The sequence below is a fragment of the Dipodomys spectabilis genome, unplaced genomic scaffold, assembly GCF_019054845.1.
Source record: "Dipodomys spectabilis isolate Male_0828 unplaced genomic scaffold, ASM1905484v1 ptg000657l, whole genome shotgun sequence".
Classification (NCBI taxonomy): Eukaryota; Metazoa; Chordata; class Mammalia; order Rodentia; family Heteromyidae; genus Dipodomys; species Dipodomys spectabilis.
The window spans coordinates 625,677-641,741 of NW_024871334.1; the positions used below are offsets into that span (position 1 = coordinate 625,677).

The 16,065-nt window shown below is 51.0% G+C and overlaps 2 gene segments (V, D, J or C); both read left to right on the forward strand.

Moving 5' to 3' along the window:
* Positions 1 to 2,835: 2,835 nt before the first annotated feature.
* LOC122101403 lies at positions 2,836 to 3,385 on the forward strand. The segment is given in 2 exon segments: positions 2,836 to 2,901; positions 3,006 to 3,385. Coding segments are annotated over 2 exon segments (426 nt in total).
* A 2,901-nt stretch (positions 3,386 to 6,286) lies between these two features.
* On the forward strand, positions 6,287 to 12,908 carry LOC122101404. The segment is given in 3 exon segments: positions 6,287 to 6,394; positions 6,501 to 6,811; positions 12,894 to 12,908. Coding segments are annotated over 3 exon segments (372 nt in total).
* Positions 12,909 to 16,065: the final 3,157 nt, after the last annotated feature.

Consider the following 16,065-nt stretch of genomic DNA (forward strand, 5'->3'; position numbering starts at 1 on the left):
GATCTGGGGACCACAGTTCAAAATCGTCCTATGCCAGAAATTCCGTGAGATATATATCTCCCATTAATCACAGAAAAAGACAGGAGTGGTGCAAGCTATGGTGGAAAAGCGCTAGCCCTGAGAAAATGGAACTCAGGGAAAGAGTCCAGGCCCAGGTTCAAGGCCCAGGATTAGCTGGAAAAAAGAAGTAAACAGAAAACCCGACAAAGCAGAGAGATGAGCTTCAGCATGAACGCTGGAGTGATCCAGGAGCTCTGATAAGAGACTGTGATGAAAAGAGGAAGCCAAGTGCGGCTCCCTGAGCTGAGACCTGAAAGGAGCCTTGGAGCAGCCACTCCATCACAGATGCAGGGCTCAGGATGAGGGCAGAGTGGGGCATGAATGGTGCGGGCACCGCGCAGCTCAGGACACCCTGGACAGACCCCCTCCACACTGCCCTGGGTGCCCATGTGGCCACCTCAGTCTTCCCAGGGGTGAATCCTGTGTCCTGGCAGCGTGGGGCTCAGTGCTGACCCTGTACAGAGCTCGGGCCTCGGGTGTCACACGGTCTCTCTGCAGGGCACAGAATCCAAGATGGATGTGTGGAGACCGTCTGATTCATGGATGGCTGGGGACAGGCAGAGACGACGAGAGAAATGGGGACAGCGCAGGAAGACCACTAGACAGCGTCCTCAGAACTATGGGCTCAGCACCCCAGAGAGCAAAGCCTAACTGACCTGTGGGGTGACCTGTGCTCAGTGATGCAGGTGAAAAAAGCTCAGTGAAAATCCAGCCTGGAAGAGCTGCAGACACACAGACCCCACGCACGGGGCTCCTTGCCCAGGTGTGTCCAGTACCATGTGTGTGAGTGTGTGTGTGTGTGCGTGTGTGTGTGTGAAAGAAAGAGAGAAAAGATCTTGTGTGTGCACATCCACTGTGTGCACACCTGTACACAATACAGTATATATGTGTGAGACCTCCTGTGTGCACATCCACACTGTGTGCACCCAGCAGGAACTCAAGTCATGGAAAATCGTTCAGTCTCTCAGGCTTCATGTCTCTCAGTTGGATTTCGTTGGTAACTATGGTTACCCTGTCTTTCCCATCATCCCTCTGGGAATATCTGCCCTTTTCCAGGCTCATGTTGTATTTACAACACACGAAACTTGTGAATCAACACCCTGTGATTCAGACGATAGCAAAACCTTGGAATCTGAATGTAAAATTAGCCCTGGGGGCACTAGCGCTTTGCTGCTGGTGCTATGGATAAATCATTTGGAAGGCACAATACGAAAGGAGTCCAGGCTGAGGTGGGAAGCTATGGGGTGCGTGCCTTGGCTCCCCAACATTCATGACCTGGAATTTAACCCTTTCAGGGAAGCAGCCTGACTCATGGATGGTGAGTGTCCTCCTGTCCCCTTGAGAAAGGGAGCTGATCTTTCCTTCCCATCCTGCAAGGGAAGGACGCAGGTGTCTCTTCTGCCACACGAAGACATGGCATGTATCCAACCCAGGAAGCAGAAAACCAGCCCAAAGCAGACAGCAAAGTGCTTGATCTTCAAAACCTTGATCCCAGATTATGAGAAACAAATCCTCACCCTGTATAGGTTTCCCCATCGGGGATACCTTTATACCACCAAGAATGGACAAAGACACCACTGAGCTGAACTTGGTGGCTATGCAGGGGAAAACATCCAGCAAACTATGGATTGAGGCCAACCTGCAGAAGAAGTTGATGGGACCGTATCTCACAATAATCCAGGCATGGGGCCCACACCTGTAAACTCAAATATAATGGACATCCTAGGAAGATAACAGCATGAGGCCAGCCCTGGACAAAGTCATTTCACCCTAAGTGAGAAACAGCATAGAGTCAAAGGAGCTGAAGACATGGCAGAGAGCGTGCTGAGCAAACACAAGGCTGTGATTTCAAACCCAAATGCCAAAAATAAAAGTAGCTGAAAAGTGAACATAAAATGACCACCCTAAAATGATCCCCTTAGCATATTTGCAATAGGAAGCACACAGCCTTCCTTAACCCACAACCACTGCTGGGGGAGGAGGGGGTAGAGCGGAAGCCAAGGACCTGCTTCCAGATGAATGCCCCATTTCCTGACTCTGCTGCTGGTGAAGCAGATTTCTCTGTGCTGCAGTGCTTATGAAATGTTATAAACAGGTCCTCTATGTGGTAAAGCTGAACAAGTTTCCAGCAAATAAAATAAGTGCATTTCCGTAGTTTAAAAGTGACAAAATGGTCAGATGGGTTGGTTGCCCCTCCTCGGTAGGGAGAATGGCAGGAATGACTGAAGCCAGTCCCAGAGACACATTCTCAGCCCAGAGATGAACACGGTCATGCACAGCAATCCATTCAGCTGCACAGAAAGCACAGATAGGAGAACACTGCCCATACCACCAGGAAAAATGCATGGCCATATCCCCAAATCACTAAAGCAAATACAGCAAAGACGGCTGCACACACAGCTCGAGGGCAGTGCACCTCTCTAGCAATCAAGAGACTCTTCTATTACAAATTCATACCACCAACAATGTGACACATGCACACATCATTACACCTAATGTGAGCGATGACTGTCTGTGCTGTGTAAAATGCAGTAAGATGAGGTCTCCTAACGCATTCGCTCTGCTGTGGGATGAGGTCTGTGTTCTCTTCCATGTGATCATTGTCACTGTTGACTTCCTGATTCTCCTGTCTTCTCTGCATAGCCTTTGCTCAGATTCCACCCCAGAGCTGGCTATATACCAAGAGAACATGCAAATGGGGCTTCCCTCTGCTCATGAAAAGCTGTAGCTCTGCAGGTCAGGCCTGACTTCCAGGGGGTCCATCCTGAGATCAGCACTGGGCACAGACCTCCACCATGGAGAGGGATCTGATCTGGGTTTTCCTTGTGGCCATTTTAAAAGGTAATTTGCAGAGAAGAAGGGGCACTGGGTGTGTGAGTGGAGCTGAGTGGGAGGAACTGTGGATGTGTGTGACCATTGCTGATCTGGATTCTCTGTGTTTGCAGGTGTGCTGTGTGAGGTGAAGCTGGTGGAGTCTGGGGGAGGCTTGGTGCAGCCTAGTGGGTCCCTGAGACTCTCCTGTGCAGCCTCCGGATTCACCTTCAGTGGTTATTGGATGAACTGGCTCTGCCTGGCTCCAGGGAAGAGGCTGGAGTGGGTTTCTTCCATCTATGATAGTAGTAGGATACACTACGCAGACTCCATGAAGGGTCGCTTCACCGTCTCCAAAGACAACAGCAAGAACACAGTTCACCTGCAGATGAACAGCCTGAGAGTGGAGGACTTGGCCATCTATTACTGTGCTACAGACACAGTGCAGGAAATCCAGACACAAACCTCCCTGCAGGGAATTCAGCACCAACAGGGGGCGCTCAGCACACACTGAGGTCATGCTCAGTCAGCACCAGCAGGGAGCGCTGGGCACACACTGAGATCATGCTCAGTCAGCACCAGCAGGGGGCGCTGGGCACACACTGAGGTCATGGCAGTCACAGGAGCAGCTGTGGAGCTCAGGCCCTGACTCCTCTGTGTGCCTGGCCTCTCCGCAGGACGCAGCATCCCCCACAGAGCTGTCCACTGTGTTCTTACTGTTCTCCAACCCCTCAGCACACAGCTTTTTCCATCTTCCATTGTCGTGGTTCTGTTGTGGTTGATGATGCGTCCTTGAGAGGACCAGACACAGCACCATGCACGGTCGGTGGACACAGCTGAGATCACTGAGGTCAAATCTGAGGAAGGTCAAGATCCCTGCTCAGTCCTTTCCTCTCAGACTCAGGAGAGACGCAGTGGACTCCCTGGCTAGGTCAGTCTTTATCCTCAGGTGGGAGTAGACGGGATGTTGTGCACAGCCAGGGCCTCCGTGTCACTGATGGATTTCAAGGCCCACAGTTCTGCTCACACAGCCCAGCGTCCAGCCTGGCTTTGATCCCTTTGTCCCCTTTCCTCTTGCTGGTGACATGTGAGGGGCCATCGGTCAGGACCAGGGCTGCTCTGTGACCCACAAAGCCCAGTCGTGGGCACCGCTGAGCTGTGGCTACCTGCAGAGGCCCAGTGACCCCCACCAGCTCCTCTGCCTCCATCCCTTTCTACACATGCTGTAGATGATGAGGTTGGATGGGATTCTCAGCCACAGTTCTGGATATGGTCACTGCTTGATCCTAGAAGGACTCCTGTGTTCTTAATTGTCTCTGTGTTGTCCACACCTGTCCTTCACACTAAATCCCCTGCAGACGTGGCCTGTATGCAGTCTCTAGACCCCAGGCCCTGTACCGGGACCTGGAGGTCAATGAGGCTGTGGCCCTGGCTCCTGCATGCCTGGGAAGAACTCACTGGTGTCCCCAGGCTGCGTGCGCTGGACTGTCCTGTCCTCCTCCCTATGGACTCTGGCGGGAAGCTCAGGGGAAATCTGTAGCTAAGGGGACATGGATGAGTGTGAAAACAGTCGTCACTTGGGATTTCACCTGCATCACCTCACTGTCCTGAGCCTGTGCACATGGGACTGAGGACCGGCTGGGGCCAGGTCCTCCTGGAGCACGTGGGCTGTGGAGGTGCAGGGTGGGTGGGAGCTCCTGCGACTGGCCATCAGGAAGAGATCTAGAACCTCCCGCAGAGCCTGCTGCAGACGCTGCCTCTGTGGTGGAATGTCATCCTCTCTAGGCTGTTCCCACTCAGATCCACCCAGCTTGCCAGAGAGGAATTAGTGAGGAATTTCATTCCATCCACACAACATCTCCACTGCAACCTTCAACAGGCTTGGCTTTTAATGTGCGGCATTGATCTGCCGAGGGTATTTCCAGTCCTGGGTCACTCAAAATCCAGGCTGCCACGCCTCAGTTTAAAGGCTGTGTTCCTGTAAAGGCCTGGAGAAAAGGCTCCTTAGATACAAGTGGGAAAGGGGGACTATGTGGCAGTGGGGACCTGGGTCTAGCGTGGTGACCTTCCTGGCTGACAGGTTTCTCACAATGTGCGAGGATGAGAGCAGTGCTCCATGTGCAATAAGAGCAGAGAGCTCAGGTCATCCCTGCTTCCCAGAACAACGATGCTAATGGTCGTCTCCTGCTGTTGTTACATGTCTCACTGGGAGACACATACAATAGACCCTATGGAGAGATCATGGAGTATAGCTCTTCACGAAGACTAAGTCAAAGACCAACAAAGTAAGCACCAGAAAGAGGGTACTGGGAGTGGAGAGATGAGGGGCAAATGGTAGAAGAATGAAGGAGACAACGTGGAGAACGCAGGCAAGAATACAGTGCGTATGCCACAGAATTGAGAACACTGAGCTAAGGGTGGGTCAGAGGGGAAAGGTGAGGAAGGAATGACTCAGATCCACATGCCTTGTATCCATGAACTGCTGTGTTCAATGATGTCAGCATACATGTCCTGAACATTAAGCAGAGAGAGGGAAGAGGTGGTAGAGGGGTGGGCAGGAATGTTGAAATGGGCAACGTTGATTAAGCCTCAGTGTGTTCATAAAGTGCTTCACGGAATGGCAACACGTTTATAGAGCGACTTTTTTTATTTTGTTTTTATTTAATTTAAAAAATTGTGTAGTTGATGTACAGAGCGGTTAAAGTTACGTGAATCAGGTACAATCAGGCAGTTCTTTTTTTTTTTTTTTGGGTGGGGTCTGGTCATGGGGCCTGAACTCTCGACCTGGGCGCTGTCTCTCAGCTTTTCAGCTCAAGGCAAGCGCTCTACCACTTGCACCACAGCACCACTTCCAGCTTCTTTTCTTTTTGCTTATTTGGTGCTGGGGAATCGAACCCGGGGCCTCAGGCATGAAGGCAAGTGCTCTACCACTGAGCCACCTTCCCAGTCCTCAGTGCAGTTCTTTATGAACCATTTTCCCCTTCTGTTGCTCTCTCCCAATCCTTCCCTCCTGTCCCCACCCATAGGATTTCCAGTTCATTTTCCACAGTGTCTGGTGAGTATCACTGTGATATTTATTCATTCCTGTCCAGATTTTATGTGACTCCATTACTTTCCCAAATACAAACAATTAGTAAACAATAAAAAAGAAAATGGGAAAATGTTTTTAAAAAGCAAATGGCTCAGCAATCTTGACTAATGGAAGCAGAGTTAAACTTCTGTAAAGAAGTTCATATTCAATCTGGTTTTCTTGAAGCCAATTGATTAGAGAAATTTCACATTTTATACACTCAACTAACAAACTCTGTCTTCCACCTGCATCTCCTATATGGTCTGTCCTCCTGATACTTCTGCCCCAGAGTTGCTTTATAGCAGAGGACATGCAAATAGGACGTCCCTCTGCCCATGAAAACCAGCCCATCCCTGACCTGAACTCTGTGAGCTGATTCCACCAGTGACTGAGCACAGACCACCACCATGGAGCTGGGGCTGCGCTGGGTTCTCCTTGTTGCTCTGTTGAAAGGTGATTCATGGGGAGCAAGGGATACTGAGTGTGCAAACAGACACAAGTGGGAGGAACAATGGACATGTGTGTAAACATTGCTGACCAGGATTCTCTATGTTTGCAGGTGTGCAGTGTGAGGTGCAGCTGGTGGAGTCTGGGGGAGGCTTGGTGCAGCCTGGGGGGTCCCTGAGACTCTCCTGTGCAGCCTCCGGATTTGACTTCAGTGGTTACTGGATGAGCTGGATCCGCCAGGCTCCAGGGAAGGGGCTGGAGTGGCTTGGAGAAATTAATCAAGGTGGTAGTAGCACAAACTACCCAGACTCTGTGAAGGGCCGCTTCACCATCTCCAGAGACAACAGCAAGAGCACACTTTACCTGCAGATGAACAGCCTGAGAGTGGAGGACACGGCCGTCTATTACTGTGCTAGACACACAGTGCAGGAAATCCAGTGTGGGCCAGACACAAACCTCCTGCAGGGCGCTCAGCACCAGCAGGGGGCGCTGGGCACATCTTGGAGCCGGGTCAGCTCAGGAGCAGCTGCACACAGAGCCCAGGGCTGCTCTCCTGCTGTCTGCCCTGCCTCTGTGTCCACAGTGTGACAGCATCTCTCCTGAGTTCATGACGCGCACTCCTCTGTGATGTCTCCAGTCCTTTGCTGAGACTTTAAGAATGAACAGAGTATCACGGTGGAAGCAAAAATGGCTCTGCAGTGGTGACCAGTATTTGATCCTGAAGAAACTGAGAGACCCTGATGACCCCATGAGACTCAAGGCAAAGATCTCAGGTTTCCCAGAATTCCTTCTGTGAACAAGAGGGAAACCACCTGGCATGGTGACTGGTGTCTGTAATCCTAAAGACTTGGGAGGAGGAGAGAAGAATGATTTTGAGCACCTCATCTCAATCAATAAGCTGAATGTGGCAGCTGTTTCCTGTGATTCCTGCTACACAGGAGGCAAGTGTGGAATCACTGTCTGGAACCTGCCCCAGGCAAAACCACAGCACAGTACCAGATAATTAATAAAATCAGAAAAGCTGCAGAAAGGACAACAGTGGGAAATATGTGCCTAACAAGAAGGAGACTCTGTATTAAAAATAGGAGAGACAGAGACACAGGGACAGAGACAGAGAAAGACAGAGACAGAGACAGAGACACAGAGACAGAGACAGAGACAGAGAGAGAGAGAGAGAGAGCGCACAGCCCATTGACCCATGACTCTTAACAGGCCTCAAATGCTGCCCTCCTCCCTCCACCTGTGGCACTGCTCAGGGGTTCAGAACTGACCTAACAGAATTGCTCCATTCATTCACTTTCTGACTCAGTGATTCTTGGTATCACAGCCTCCTTTTCTCTTTGTCCAGACACCAAATGTACTTGGGGACACAAGTCATAAAATACAGGGGTCGGCCATACCCCTGGAGCTCAGCCTATTGCTGACCTGGGAAATGTTGGTGGACTTTGCAGTCTCCCCTGACCAGGGCCTCTTTCTGGGCACGAGGAGCTGGGCCAGGTGATCTCACAGCAATCTGACTGAGCTTCCTGCATCCTGGACGTCCCCTAACCTGCTCAAACAGGTCCTTGTTTATTGCTCCATTACATTCTGATCAGAAAAGAGCAAGCTTCACTTCCTGAACAAGAACGTGTGTGTGAACTCTACAGGCTTTAGGAAGAAGAACTCAGAGTTCTGAGGTTTTCCCCTGGACAATTTCTGTGGATGATGAGACAAACCAATCACCTCATCAGGAGACATCCATTACTCTGTCCATGTGGAGACAGATGTGACCTCATTTGGAAGAGAAAACTCCTGGTGAGGAGGCCCTGGTTCCCGTAACACAGGGAGGAGTCTGTAGAAGACACTTCTGTATTCATCATTGTAAGGAGTGAAGACAGAATGGGAAGATTTGTACCTAACAGAAATCATCAATAGTTTAGACAAAATCTACTTAACCTACTGAACATTTATCTATGTGTGTGTGTACTGTGTATTTTATAGCATCCTGTTGTTGGCATGTGTCATTATAATGAATAAATAACTAAATTAATGAGTGAATAAATTAGGAAACATACAATTAACCCTGTGTGAGCTCTACTGATGTCTAGGGGCCTGCAGGTCAGCGGTGTGTAGACCTCAGGGTCCAGGCACTGTGCCACACTGTGTTTCATGGGTAACGGGGACAGGGAAGGATTATCTCAGGGCACGTGTGAATACTTCTGATATTGGTGCTCATTTTGGTTCCCTGAAAACATTTTTCAAAGTTTCTTCAGAATGGGAAATATTGTTCCACCTCTATTGGTATAAAATTCATAATTAAATGTTCATGTATTTAGATTTGCAGCATTTCCAAAATTATTATTATTATAAATGTGATGATCACAGGGTTACAGTTGAATAAGTTAGATAAAGAATATGTTTTCTTTGTACAATATCAACCCTTCTCTAGCTCTCTCCCCATTTCTCCCTCCATCAGCTGTATAAGTCATCATCTACATAGTGTCTAGTGAGTACCACTGCTGCCTCTGCTCAGCATTTTACTTCCCGCTGTGCAGCCCCATGATCCCGAGGGTGCAGTTACTGTGAAACCATTGTCAAATGAAGCTAATCCACAGAACATCACCTTACATGGACTCCTCCATATTCTGCAGAGATGATGTCTTCTAGGTTCTGAGACTTGGATCATCCCTATTGTTGAAGAAATGACCTGGTTTCAGGCTTCTGGATTTCTGAGACTTGTCCTGAGACTTGTCATGGAGGATGGGCCCTGTGCTGACGAGAAGATGTGTTCTGGAGCCATTACATTAAGTGTTCTGCAAACATTGTTAGATCCTGAATTTGTCATCACCTAGCTGGGAACCTGTCAATAATGCGTGTAAATCTAGCAACTCAGGAGGATGGCATCTGAGGATTGTGTTCTAAGTGAGGCTGGGCAGGAAAGTCCATAGGACTCTGATCTCCAATTAACCACCAAAGGTGAGGAATGGAGCTGGGGCTCAGTAGTAGAGCTTGAGCCTGGAGCAGAAATGCTCAGAGACTGCACCCAGGCTGTCCTGGAGTTCAAGGCCCAAGACCACCACCAGAAATAAAAAAGCAATCATCTGTCACCTTCACTTTAGCTCCAGTATTTCATGTGCATGTATAAGGAGCAACAGCGTGTTGACTGGTGCTTCTCCAGAGAGACCGTGAAGGTCAAGACGCCGCCTCCAGTAACGTGTCCTGTGACTTCATTACTGGACAGAGCATGTGGTGTCAGCTTGGTGACCCCTCTCAGCACTATTGGATGACAGTCGTATTCATATATTTAGAAGAGACAGCAAGGCAAACCACTCAAAAAGAGCCAAGAACTCAAGACGAGGAAAGCGCAGTGGAGGAGGAACGGACACCATAATTGGAAGGCTCCTCAGAGCTCAGCTCGGGCAGCGGCAGCGCTCACAGAGCCCTGTGCTTCTCAGAGCTTCTCCTCCAGGGCCAGGGTGAGGATAGGCCGCGTCCAGTGCCTGATGCTGTCATTCTACTGTGTTTCTGAGGCGCGAGTGACAGACTCACCGGGTCACCACAGGGGCCAGCCTGCTGCCGACCCTCCAGGGACGTGGATTCCATGCATGAACTCCGGTGGAGGGTGTTTGCTCCGTGGTCTGACCTGTGTCTTCCGGCTTGCGTCCTCTGCTCCCGCTGCTGCCAAAATCATGGGCTGAGCAGTCAAATATGGAATTCTCTGGAAAGAGTTGCTCAGCTCTGCTCCAGAGACCAAGAATTCCGGGTGACATGGAGGCAGGGTGAGCACTGTGAGGGAGCACCGTGGGCTCCTGCTGTCCCGTCTCATTCAGACGTTTCCACAGACAGAGATCAGCAGGAAGAGAAACACTGCACTTTTCACAGCAGATGGGGAGTGGGTTTATACACTGGTGCTTTGTGCCTCTTTGTTCCAGGAAGCAAGATCATCTCTCCTTACGAGGCCGATAAGGACACTCCTGCCCCCTAATATCAAGAGCACACGGGTCAGTAATAAGGAGTGAATAAACGGTTAGTAAGTCTCTGTACATCCATGGCACAGGTAGAAGACGTTCCCTCTCCACCATCACAGTCTGATCCTTGAGAGACCCGGTTCTCGGGATCAGTGATGTCACTACTTGTTCACTGTTTGAGACCGATGCTGCACAGCAGTGTGTGCATTTCAACACCAACCCAGTGTCACAGTGACACTGATGAGGAAATGGGGGGGTTAGAATAAGCAAGTGGAGCCAGGCCCCAGTGCTCTCCTTCTCATCCTAGCAGTTGAGGAGAGGATCACACACAGATCTGGGGATCACACTGTAGCCAGTGCAGGAAGGAAAGGCTGTGAGACTCTTACCTCCATTAACTGCCAAAAAGCCAGAAGTGGTGCTATGGCAGAAATGGGAGTGAGCCAGTCTTCCTCAGAATGCAGACACGCTGATTTGAACAGTATACATGTACACCAGGGACTCCAGGTCTCTCTGGAACCTTCTTTTCTATTTCCTGGGAGTAAACTACCCGAGTAACCACCGTGTGTCTTCATGCAATCCTGCAGGCTCTTCTCATGAGCGGTCACGTCTACCAATCTCCCTCCCAGTTCAGTACACCTCTGAAGACCAGGACAAGCTCTGCAGTCCCAGAACACTCGGTCCACAAGGATTCTCCTGCTTCTGCATGCTTGTTCTTTCTCTTTCCCTCCACTGACACTCAGTGGATCTACTTCCTGATCAAGATTCCAAGGTTCTGTGTATGTACGTATATGTGTGTTTGTGTATATATGTGTACTTGTGTATTGTGGGCATGTATGTACCTGTGAGGTGTGTGTACAGGTATGTGTCGGTGTGTATTTGTTTGTGTGATAAAGAAAGACACTGTTTGCGTTCACACATTACATATCTAAATGAAAAATCAGGTCTTTCAGCAAGCTTGCCTCTTGGTAATTGCAAGGACCAGGGAGATGAGGCTGTGGTCACAGGGCTCAGGTGACTAGAGACCCGCGGTCACCTCCTCTCAGGGGACAGGTGACAGGGACGTTGCCCCTCGTATGCAGCCACAAGCAGGGTGGCCCCACATGCAAATTCCCGCATACACACCCGGAGAATTCCCGCATTCACACCCAGATAAGTCCTACCCTCGCTTAAATTCAGCCTCTTCCGCGCTCTGGAAATGCGTCTGCGCGTGACAGACGTGACCTCGTGAATGTGGAGCAGGTGTGGTCTTTGGGCTCCTGCTGGCAGCTCACAGCGGTGGTGACTTGGGACTGGGCAGGCGCGTGGGATGCGGCGTCTGGGCCGAGACGCAGCTGCTCCTCTGTCCACAGCTGTGCTGTCCCAGGTGCAGCTGCAGGAGTCAGGCCCTGGCCTGCGGAGGCCCGTGCAGACGCCGTCCCTCTCCTGCGGTCTCTGGTGACTCCGTCAGCATGGTGACTGCGGAGCTGGACCCGACAGGCCTCAGGGAAAACGCTGGAGGGGACTGGATACATCTATAAACGTGGGAGCACCACGTACAGCCCGAGCCTCCAGAGCAGAGTCACCATGACAGTGCACACCTCCAAGGACCAGTGCTCCCTGCAGCTGAGCTCCGTGACCACGGAGGACAGGGCCTTGCACTACTGTGTAGGAGACACTGAGGAGACCAGGTGTGAGCCCTGCCACAAGCCTGCCACAGGGACGCACGGGACCCTCAAGGACGCCCAGCACACCTGAGCCCAGAGCCCATCCAGAATACAGCCTGCAGCCCAGGGCTGGTGTCACCGTCTCGCTGCATCTGTACAGCTGACTGCCAGTGATCTCCTCTGGATCTGGGAGGCTGCCACTCCGTGGCATCTCTGAGTTCACAAAGTGATCATGATCTTCAAACGATAAAGCATGCTCCCACATCAATGAGACCAGGGCATCCGCCTGGAAACGGCAATGACCCAGCCGTGGTCCCCAGGACCTGAGGAAGGCCAGGGGACCTGACGATCACTTTCCCATCAGACCTGGGAAGACACTCTGGGATTCCCTGCTGAGGAGGCCCTGAAATTCCCATTGAAAGCGTGAGGGACATGGCTACGCACAGGTCCTCCCTGCAATCCAGGCTGTGTGGGAAGTGGGGACTGGAGGATCATGGTTCAAATCCAGCCAGGGAAAACACTAGCCAGCTGAATCTTAGTCAAGGAGCTGGGGGTGACGGCCCAGGAACACAGGGCCCCCAGCTACACCAGAGCTATGGACACAGCGTTTGAGCTCCGAGCCCAGCCTCAGTCAACACCAAGGCTCTGCCCAAATAACAGCTGACAGCAAAATGAGAGGCATGGCCCAGTCACAGCACGACGGCCCAAAGAGCACAGGCCTGAGTTCTAACCCAGTACTTCCAAATCCTGTGAGGAGAAGCCAGACCGCCACCCCTGGAGCTAGCAAACCTTCCCTTTCTCCCATTCCCGCCTGTGCACATCCAGCTCACGACTGGACAATGGGGTAGTGTCAGTAGACTAATTTTCCTGCCCAGAGACTCTGTTCCATGTGTCTTCTTTTCTCTGTTCAGCCAGAAATGGAGGTTGTAAGTGTGTGGACTGAACCCCAGGTCAGGTGGGGAGCTGGGGTCAGGTGTTGCTCAGGCCGGGGCTTCTGCAGACCTGGGGAACGTGCCGGTGCCACGTCTCAGCCTGCGTGCATCAGCCCTCTCCTGCTGCCTCTCAGCAGGCCTCCTGTGGGAATGGAGGTGGATGTCGGGTCTAGAGGGAGGCTGACCAGGAGTCGTGAGACCTGGATGCAGAGCTCAGCGTTGTCCACTCTGAACACATGATTTCACCTCCACCGTCCGCGGCTCTGGGCAAACGGACACATGGGCAGCCTGTTTGTGCTGTGGGGCTCAGGACCAAGGGCAGGTGTCTGTGAGTCCTGGAATTGTGCACTGTCCAGGACCAGGGGCAGGTGTCCGTGAGTCCTGGAATTGTGCACTGTCCAGGACCGAGGGCAGGTGTCCGTGAGTCCTGGCGTTGTGCATGTCCAGGACTGGGGGCAGGTGTCCGTGAGTCCTGGCGTTGTGCATGTCCAGGACCGAGGGCAGGTGTCCGTGAGTCCTGGCGTTGTGCATGTCCAGGAACGAGGGCAGGTGTCCGTGAGTCCTGGCGTTGTGCATGTCCAGGACCGAGGGCAGGTGTCCGTGAGTCCTGGCATTGTGCACTGTCCGGGCACTGCTGCTCACCCTGAATCTTGTGCTGAGAAGAGCAGCCTCCCCAGGCCTTTGTCCCAGGTCCTGGCCCCTGTGGTGCTGCTACTCACCCTCCTCTCACACTCCCCTCCCTGAGACAAAGACAAATCTCGCCCTGTTCCCTCACCACACCATTACCAGGAAGGAACAAGGCTCATTTCTTGAGGAAGAATTTTTGTCTGAACTCCATGGCTTAGGAAAGGCGTCTTCCACTTGTGAAGGTTTCATCCTGTGGAATCATTTGGACAGTACACAAACCCTTTTCCTCACCAGGAGACAGCACCCTCCAGGTACCTGCTGTGTGTGTGTGGAGCAGGAGGGGGGCAGTGCTCTGCTGGCCTGGGGTCCTGGTGCCCGTGTGTGCCGTAGCTGTGGTGAACGCAGACACCACAGTAAAGACACCAAGCTGTGGAACTCAGATTTTGGCTTCCAGGATGGCAAAGCCTTCCTCCAGCTCAACGCTGAGTTGTTACATAGCACACCACATTTCCATACAACAGTGTACCCAGCATAGGAGTCCCCACACAGACACTAGCAGTGTGAATACCACCACCATTGGTACAGATACTTCCTGTTGATTTCCTCTCCATTCTCCTATAAGCTTCTCCAAATTCTTGAGAAAATTTCATTTGCCCCAGGGTGAATGGGTGGCAATCTGGTTCTCCCTGTTCTCCCTGAGCCCATAGATTTCCTATCCTCCTGAAGATCTCTCCACAGACTCCTGGATGTTGGGTGATTGTCTGTTCATTTCTGGGTTTTAATTTCTGGGTGGTAAGCAGACGTCCACTGAGCCTTTGGCTGCACCAGCAAACCCACCACCCCGTACTTTGACAGTTCCAGGCTTCCAGGCATTATCAGTGATATCCTTCTGCCATATCGGCTGACATGAAGATTGCATTGCGTGGGTCTTTCCCATGTGTATCTGCAACTGAAGTATTGCACACAGAAATGGAATTTCAATATTAAGGGCATATAATGCCATTGCTATGTCTTGAGAGCTCTCAAAACTCAAGCTCTGAGACCCAAAAGGATAGGGAGGATGCATTGCCACCTCCCACATGAACCCTCAGAGCACTGAGACTTTCCTGAAAAGGTCACTCAGGTCCTGACTTGATGGGAATGCAGATTTCTGTGCTAGTGTAAGCTAATTTCACACCAGGCTTTCTGGCAGCTTGGGCTAGAGAAGACTCAATTACTGATTACAATGTCCTCTTAGGATAAAGAGGTCATTATCACTGGAGTGTGATTATACCACTTGGTTGGTGCTTGTGACTTTAAGGACATTGTGACCTCACACTTTGAGATACGCCCTGCACCCTACTCAATAAATACCTTGTAAAATGGCCCCAGGGCACCTGAAGCTGGTGGAAGGCTTCAGGCCCCAGGCACCCCAAACCTGATTCCAGACCTGTGTCCCTTACTGTCCTGTCCCCAGGCTCCACATATTGCAACATGTGTGGACATAAATGACCACTCTGGATTGAACATTCCAGAACCCAGACAAAACACCATTAAGTATTGAAAAATGCTTGAGGACATAACTGTGTTTAACAGGATCTAAACAGTATACAACAGATACATGCAGTACACCTGACAGGCTTCCCACTCTGTTTAGTGTCAGTTCAAATAACAGATCAGGAAGAGCATTGGGAAAGTTAAGGCTCACCTTGTGGAAGGACTGCTGGTGTCTAGGCCCTGCTCAGGAGAGGGCTCAGCCCACATGCTCCAGATGACCGAGCCCCTGTGAGTGTCGGGTTCTGGGAAGGAGTGAGGGAAGGCGACAGTGCCGCTGCTCCTGCTGCGATGGTGACGTTTGGTGTCCTCAGCACTTTGCTAAAAGTTCTCAAGGTCAGAAAGCTTTGTAATTATTTCTATTTCCTTGACGTAACATGGACCATTAAAACAATGCACAGCCACACTTAAGAGTGCAACGTGACAATGCACACAAATGCTGTGGAACCGTTGTCAACGCAGAGCTAAGGATCATACACCGTGCACAGGTTCCATTCTTTGACGGTGAGGAAGCTTGCAGTCTGCTGACTTACACGTTTTCACAAATACAGACCACACAGGTGTCAAAAGCCCTCCTTTGTCTTTCTGAGCCTGCATTACCACACTTCACATGAACTCCCCAGAGTCATCTATGTTGTCACAAATGCCAGGACTTCCTCCCTTCCATGGATGAACAATCTCCTGTTTTGCAGAGATACCACATTTCCTTTCTCCATTCCTTGTCTCATGGACACCTGGGTTAATCTCCTGGCTTGCTGAAGTAAATAATGCCACAGCAACTGAAGATAAGAAACAAATGTGCCACTGGACATTACTGGAGTATGGAATCTATGGCATTTCTAGTGTTTGTGTGCTCATGGACCATGGTATAACTTCCAGTCACGTTCTCATTTACATTCTCACTGTCAGCCTGCCTGCTTTACATGACCCAGCTTGGCCCCCAACACTCGGTATCTCTCATGTTTTATACGCATTTTTATTGTGCACTTTTGCAC